The sequence below is a fragment of the Enoplosus armatus genome, chromosome 22 (assembly GCF_043641665.1).
Source record: "Enoplosus armatus isolate fEnoArm2 chromosome 22, fEnoArm2.hap1, whole genome shotgun sequence".
NCBI lineage: Eukaryota > Metazoa > Chordata > Actinopteri > Centrarchiformes > Enoplosidae > Enoplosus > Enoplosus armatus.
The window spans coordinates 4,416,334-4,423,969 of record NC_092201.1 but is presented as its reverse complement, the minus strand read 5'-3'; the positions used below and the strand labels follow the sequence as shown (position 1 = coordinate 4,423,969).

Here is a 7,636-nt window from a genome sequence, read left to right as displayed (position 1 = left end):
AGAAAAACTAAAGCAAATAGATGTTGAAAACTGTTCTAAACTGCTTGGAAAAGCAAAATAAGGTCAGCCTACAGTAAATGAAAAAAGCATTTCAGCTTTACTGAGTGAATCTTTCTCAGAACTTTTGTGTTTGAAAATGATTGTTCATACATTAAAGTTTTATTACCCATTGCACATCCATTAAATATGTATTTCTCTCTGAAAACTGATGACAGTAGAAGGAGCATGTGTAAATCATAAAACGAATGATGGGTGAAATCCGTTCAGCTGCTTCGGTTTCAGGATCCTGGTATTGTGCATGCTGACTCACTATCACACTGTCACAGCTTAGTGGGACACTTTAATACCATGGATTAAACACCTGTGCTTTTCCTGCTAAAACAAGTCAAATATTGTCCAGAACAGGCATATATTTTACCTTTCATAAAATACAAAACCGTGTACATAAGAATGAGTGAATGATGAATTGAATGGTTAATGAACCCATGAACTGAAAATATTTGCTAAAAAGTTTAAAATAACTAATATTTTCAAATCTGCTTTGCAATGTACAAAACTGATAATTATAGAGCAGTATATATGATATTAAGTTAAATACTGGTACTGTATTTGTTAGTTATGACCATCAAATTCATGTAGGTCATTTGTCTTGTCCTCATCCAGAGGTCAAAAGGTCAAGTTCAGTTAAAGAACAGCTTCATTTCTCAGAACTCTTATCATACTAGGTGCTAGAGAATTACACAGGTTACCATGTACTACAAGTCTTTTTGTGCTGTGACCAAGGAAAAAAAAAACATAACAGCTTGATGAAAAACTAGAAGAGGTTGTAAGTAAGCCATCTGTGCAGTTTTATAAATGAAAAAAAATGACAAATTAAATTCTTTGATCCTCCACTTTATTATGAAAATGTACAGTGAATTAACGGTAAGACTTCTGGTAGCGGGCACGAGCTCCAGGTCCACCGAACTTCTTGGACTCGCAGCGACGAGGATCGGCAACCAGCAGGGTCCTGTCGTACTGGATCAGGATGTCCTTGATCTCCTTCTTGGAGGCCTCATCCACATCTGCAGAAGGACAAAACACCCAAGGTTATTCTGCAAGTTCTTCTCTATCCAAAGTGTTACTACATATTTAAGTTTGTACAGAATACTGCATGTACAACGCAGTGAACACTGTACTATGTATATTCAGATTTTCGCATCCAAGCCAAAGTCACCTTTTGTAACACTAAAATAAACTTTCTCCTTTGGCTCTGAGCTCAAGAAAAGTTATGTACCTGTTAAACTTTGTTTTAAACACACCAACATATGACAGAATACCAGACTAATATCTGTAGTTTAAAAAAAAGTCCTGTACTCCGTAACGTTTGAGTGCTGTGTTGTATTTTAAGATAAACCGGCCTGATTTCTTATTTGACAAGCTGTCAGCTATGTTGAATGTCCACAGATCTGTAGCCTCAGTTAATGACCACGCATCAATGTTACCATCAGTGAGCAGGTCATACCACTTCACATCAAAAATATCTGGACTACTTCTTTAAGCAAGCAACTTTGCTTAGAAACAAGAATAAAGCATTTCATACACATCTTATAAATACACCACTGAATGAAAAACACTCCCCACGCATTCCAGATTGTTTAGTTGGAACATTTACATTATTTCAAAAAAGCACGAGTGATGTTTGTGCACTCAAAATGTAATACTCACACTTCTGGTAGTAGGCAACCAGGGATTTGGAGATGGCCTGACGGATAGCTGGAAGACAACAACAAAAAGAAATAACAGTGAAAAAAACACACTGACAGGTAACTATGAAGCAACAAATTCATCACTGAGAAAAGAACATTCTGCTTACCGTAGATCTGTGCGACATGTCCACCACCCTTCACTCTGACTCTGATGTCAACTCCAGCAAAACGCTCCTTGCCAAGCAACAGCACTGGCTCCAGAAGCTAAAGAGAGAGCATATAGTGATGTGTCGACCAAACATTTTCAAAAACCATCAATAAGAACGAACAATCACTGCAACCAGGATATCTGCAGCATTATAGGTGTAATACAGAATACCACTGTGTCCTAGAGCATGCAACTAAATCCCTTCTAGCTTCAGGGGTACTGCTGCAGTGTGTAGCCGGACTTAAGCCATCTGTTTATTTGCAATAAAGATTGCCTTCAAATACTCAATTTTGTATGATATTATTGTCAGCTGTCAGGCCAGGAAGGACAGTAGGCCACTTTACATCGTCTTGAAATGCATAATGGGTTACAACTGACACCTATGTCAAGCTGCACAGCTCATCCCCCCCGGTCACTGCCCCATTCCACTATAGATGTTACAAATACTGCCCTCGATCAGACATGTGCATCCTGATGTTAACCACCTTTCTCGTGGGGACTCACCTTGTACTGGAGAGTGGCAGGCTCCACCATCTCCAGGGGTCTGCCGTTCACCTTGATCAGGCCATTCCCCCTTTTGCAGTGGGCAACTGCTGTGGCGGTTTTCTATGACAAACATTATCATCATTAGATGCCATTAACAATAACTGAAAAGTAACCTTTGTAACACCGTATTTTAGTTAAATTACCCACAAACACACATTATGTTTAAGTCCTTGCATCCTATTTTCCTCTAAACATTCAGCTGATGAAAACTCGTAGTTTCTCGGAATAATTCGGATTCAGGGTTGTTGACAGTTTCAATTTAGTCAGGAGTTAGTATTATAGAAGTTAGTATGAGACACGTGAGCTAAAATGAACGTTATCATCCTCTTTCAAGTATCAGAAGCCCAACAGCTAGCAACCGGGCTAGCTAGCTATGCTAGCTCTGATCTAAGACACATCAAAACCGACCGGTGCATTAATTTTACGAGTACTGAACAATCACGTACAAAAGCAATAGGGCTTCAAGCTAAGTTTCAGTGCGTTTAGAGCTATATCGACATACCTAACAGTTTAATTACTCGGGTACATCGGTGTAAAACTGGGACATACCACCGCTTCATGTTAGCTACTTTGGCTAATGTGCGCTAGTCAGACAGGGTAGCCATAACACCACACGTGGAATAAATTCTATATTTTACTTACTTTACGTCCAAAAACCTGGACAGATTGCAAAGGACCTTTAGCTGGCATGTTTCTGAAACACACAGGGAACAACAGTTACATTAGAAACCAGTGAATAAGTATAATTTATACTATTTTAACGGATCAGACTGAAGAACATACCGTCTTCAGCTAGGGTGCCGTACGGAGAGACCAGACGGGGTTCCACATGCCGAACATCAGGGGCTATTGTACGACACTTCAGACATGCTTTGCGGTAGGTTTTGCGACAGTTGCTCTCGCTCTACCGCCATTTTACATTTCGTTCTCATAAACCTTGCTGTTGGTGATTAAAGTACCTGTTTCTTGGTAGAAAATAGGACATTATTTACTAGAAATTACCATTTTGGGGGCAAATTGACTCACAGAATGCCGACCATGATGCAGACAGCTTTTCAGGTGCACCAATAATTCCTGAAAATTGTTTAAAAGGCGACTTTACAGTGTTATTTCCAGAAAGGTAACGTTAATGTAGTGAGGTCACACTGTATAGCTATATGGGTTTAACGTATGTGACAGATGCCATTATTCCCTTAAACAGGTCTTAATTGTGCTGTTACGTCCCAAGATCACCACTAGCCACGCACTGAAAAAGAGCACAAAAATGTCCCAAAGTAATCAAAAAGCTAATTTCTGGAGTAAAAACAAAGGGTCACAGACAAAAACACTGGTTTTGTAAACTACAGCAGACCATATTTAATTTCATTACTCAAAAAGTAATATCATATACCTAATTAAACTGTTGTGAAATACTTTTATTATTTCTCATATTAATGTTTTATACTCTGTGCTTTCTAAGAATAAATAGCATATAGTTATAACAATCCCAAGCAATGACTTCACTACCAATGACTGGTGGATGAAGCTTTAGTCACTGATGGCAAACTGATGTAAGTCCAGGCTGTTGAAAGCCCACAATGGAAAAATGGCATTTAAATGATGATTGAATGAAATGATTACTTAGTACTCACTTAACACAATCTACCATCCTGACTGTGTATGAGAAACAAAAACTGGTCAAACATTGAAAATGTGGAAACATTGAGTGTTTTTTGTATACATACTACCTGGAAAGATAAATTGCTTGTCCAGAGAAGGAAAAGTAGCTGTCTTAACAACAAAAAACAGTAGCAAAATGTGTTTATTGAACAGGATCTGCTGGTGCCAAATCACATTTTAGCAAACTATATACTGTAGATAAAGATTTTACACTGAAGTTGGATTATTTTTGTGAATGATATAATCCAGAAAATCAGAAATCATATCATATTAAAAAACCCTATAAACTGTGATGTGTCAATAGAAGTCGCAGTGCCCTTGTTAATGTAAGACTGTACTCATATTGTGTGTATAAGTGGGTCTTCTCCTCATCCACATTTCTAAATTCCTACACAACAGCACCCTCTGGTGTTTGTGAAATTAATAACACAATTTTAAGTGTGACATCATTGCCATCTCAGCTGGGGTCAAGGTTGTATCATCAACCAGATGCTGTCTGGCAGAAATCAGTGCAGTTACAGGCTGACAGTTTATATCAAATTATACAAACTGACTGTGTCTTGGTTTTATCGAACCTTATTTTTAAGCTTGTGGTGAGTCAAACCACAGGGATCATGTGGTTCAGCGCTGCTTGGGGCTGAAGAGCTTAGGGTCAGGCTATGGGAATGGGACATGACATGGGAAAAAGGAAGTGGGGAGCTTTTTGGACATCAAATATCAAACTGTAGTCCTACACAAGAGACAGTCTTTGATCTGACCACAATGTTGGACAATGTTGGACAATGTTGACGTGACTGAACTAGACCCTGCAGTTTGTGGGAGGAAACTGGCGCCAAACGTTCCCCTCTCTGCTTTCTCAAGGTTCACCATGGATGTGCAGTTGACAAAAATTGAGCCTTTGTGGTGATTAACTCAACCAGATTGATAAGAGGGTGAAACATTCTACCAGGCGCCTTCTCTAGAGCCTTGAGAGAAACACTTGTCAAGAATCTCAAGCACACACATCCTGCAGTCGGACGCTGGAGACGAGAGAAAAAGTGTCAGCTTCAAGGCACCGTCTTACCCTTAAAGGAGGGAAGCGCAGCAGGGCCATTCCTGGGTCAGAGAAGGACTGAAGACAGATAGCATCTTGGGAATCTGTATACAGTGGCGTGAGTCATGTGTGCAGTGTGCAGTGCCTACCTATGCCTGACATTTACTACAGCGAGGCTGGTGTTTATAGTGTCGGCCACGAGTGAACAGGCACCTGGCTTCTTTTATTGTCAGAGGGAATGCATACTCCCCTCGGGGCAGCCGGATAAGCCGTTCAAGATTGATAATGGTTTTTGCTTCTTTCAGCCTCGACTTCAACACTGCCCGGACTCCCAAATTCAAACCACAGTGGTGTGCACGGAGCCTCATTTGTGCGAGAGCATAGATTTAAAGGTTTACCTTAGACGCCCATAACATTCACCCATCTTCTCTCGTGGTGTTACCTTCCTTTTTTTTTTTTTACAGCACAGGCTTATGAACATTTTGGGAACAAAGCATTATTTTTAAAGTAGCATTAATTCCGTTTTTGGCCACTTGGGGACAGTGGAACAAGCTGTAGACACAGCATTGTCCTTATATAGTTGTTATGGTGAATATGTTAGCTAACTGTTAGCCAAAAATACATCAAGCAGACACAGAGCAGCATTAGCATTCATTTGGAGTCGTGTTTCTGGCCACCTGATGCATAAAAACCTAATATTCACTCTTCTTGTTGCTCAACTCCTGAGGGATATATCTGGCTCTTTAGCCACTAAAGGTGTCACTATGTTCACCAGCTTGTCACTAACTTTGTCTGTCTGCTGTTTTGTGCTGGGGAGGTAGCGTATGCTAACTTTGTCTGCTGTTTAGTGCTAGGCAGGTAGCGTACAGCAGGTTTATCAAAGTTTTTTTTTATTGCTGAAAACAAAATGAGGTTGATGAGAGTGAACCACAACAGTAAAGTTGCGGGATGTAAAACCTAAACAATAAGCTGAAAGATGCTAACATGCTCTGCAAAGCTGAGGGAAACGGCAGAGTTGAGTGATATTTCTCTGTTGGTTTGTCAATACAAGTTACGCCTTTTGCATTACAGTCATTTGATATAAAACTATTGTATAGTGCAGCTTTAAAGTAGCCTCTAAATTCACAAGGCTGCTTTCATACAGCAGCAGGAGCAGAAGAGTGAGAAAAGGTCTGTGTTGAAATGAATGAAGACATACAGTAGGTGTTTGGACCTTTTCCTAATGCTCTAGTAGTGACAAATGGAGCCTGCTCCATTGAAGAATCATTACATGAAGGACCCAGTCCAGAGCCCTATCTGTTGTTTTCTGTACAACACTCTCTCTTTTCGTTGCCCGTCCCCTTTCACTTTATGTGTGACAAGTCTGAGGAGTTTACAGATAAATGCAAGGGACGTAGCCGTAGACTGAGAGTGCCAAAATCTACAACAGAGTCAGGCAGACAGAGGAAGCACTGTGTGGGGACCCCGGGCTGGATGATAAGCCTTCAGATAAACCTGTGTTTGTGTTTGAGGTCACTAGGGGCACCCCGTCCCCGTCTGCATAGGAAACATGTTAAGGCCGCTGTATCGTCCCCGATTTCCTGCTGTGTTCGGCAGGCCTCTAAAGCATACAATCCTTTTGTGTTGCTAACTGTCAGGTTCATCTTACAATGTCCAGAACGCTGAACGATTTGAAGTTAAACACTCTCAGATTGTTGCTTTCAGTCGAGGTATTTTCAGCACATCTTCTGCCGAGGACTGAAAACCCAACACAATCACATTATAACTTACTCCGTTGACATGTGGCAGATAAAATCATAACGTTCTCCGATGATCCAAGACTCTTAAATCCCACATTTTTTTAAGGAGGCTGACACTGAGCTTCAGTGCTTTAGAAGAGGTGCAGAGCTTACAGAAGGAGGAGAGTCTGCAGTCATCCAGTAAAAGAGCTGGCAATAAATAAAGAACACACCATATATGTGCATTTCCTCTCCGCGGCCTTATGGAAACACATCACCTGGAGGCGCGACCCCTCGACCTTGTCTTGTCACAGCACTCTGAGCATGAGACAACGCTCTCAGATTTACAGGGGTGGAGATGCTGTTCCTGGCCGGCCGTAGCGTCTCATTTGACCATAATAGGCCTTGCGGTGGTTGAAAAAGTGTTGGCGGTAATTGAAGTTTCCCTGAGCAGAAGGAGAAGATCTGCTAAACCCGGTAGGCGGAGAGGCGGAGAGGGGCGCAAAAGGTTTTGTGAGGTATACAGAAGCGCGGTCACCAAGGCAACGCGGGAAAACTCTTTTGGACTCATGAGGCAGAAAAGTGTCTTCCCTGAGAATCAGCTGAGGCCCATGAATCTGCAAGTCAAGAGAATTATGATTCAAGGCAACAGGTCTTACCTTTTATATCCTTGTGCAAGGATCCATAAATAGCTCTCTCTATCTTACCGTTTTCCTGTGAAGTGTTCAAATGTACTAATATTCTCCATTTCATGACACATGATAATTCAGACTACTCAGATCTT

At 40.9% G+C, this 7,636-nt stretch overlaps 1 protein-coding gene across 1 annotated transcript; it reads right to left on the bottom strand.

Moving 5' to 3' along the window:
• Positions 1–878: 878 nt before the first annotated feature.
• On the bottom strand, positions 879–3,272 carry rps16 (ribosomal protein S16). The gene is made up of 6 exons (XM_070928826.1): positions 3,226–3,272; positions 3,085–3,136; positions 2,401–2,502; positions 1,856–1,952; positions 1,708–1,755; positions 879–1,064 (listed from the first exon to the last, which is right to left on the bottom strand). The coding sequence occupies exons 2-6, from the start codon at positions 3,130–3,132 to the stop codon at positions 919–921; spliced, it is 441 nt and encodes a 146-aa protein (XP_070784927.1). The 5' UTR covers positions 3,133–3,136; positions 3,226–3,272; the 3' UTR covers positions 879–918.
• Between the last annotated feature and the right edge of the window lie 4,364 nt (positions 3,273–7,636).

What these genes read in the sequence shown, in the direction of transcription:
- rps16 (XM_070928826.1), bottom strand. Translation starts at nt 3,132, where the DNA reads ATGCCAGCTAAAGGTCCTTTGCAATCTGTCCAGGTTTTTGGACGTAAA. An exon ending in TCCAGGTTTTTGGACGTAAA is followed by an intron (nt 2,503 to 3,084) that starts GTAAGTAAAATA and finishes TGTTTGTCATAG; the next exon opens with AAAACCGCCACAGCAGTTGC. An exon ending in ACATGTCGCACAGATCTACG is followed by an intron (nt 1,756 to 1,855) that starts GTAAGCAGAATG and finishes GTTGTCTTCCAG; the next exon opens with CTATCCGTCAGGCCATCTCC.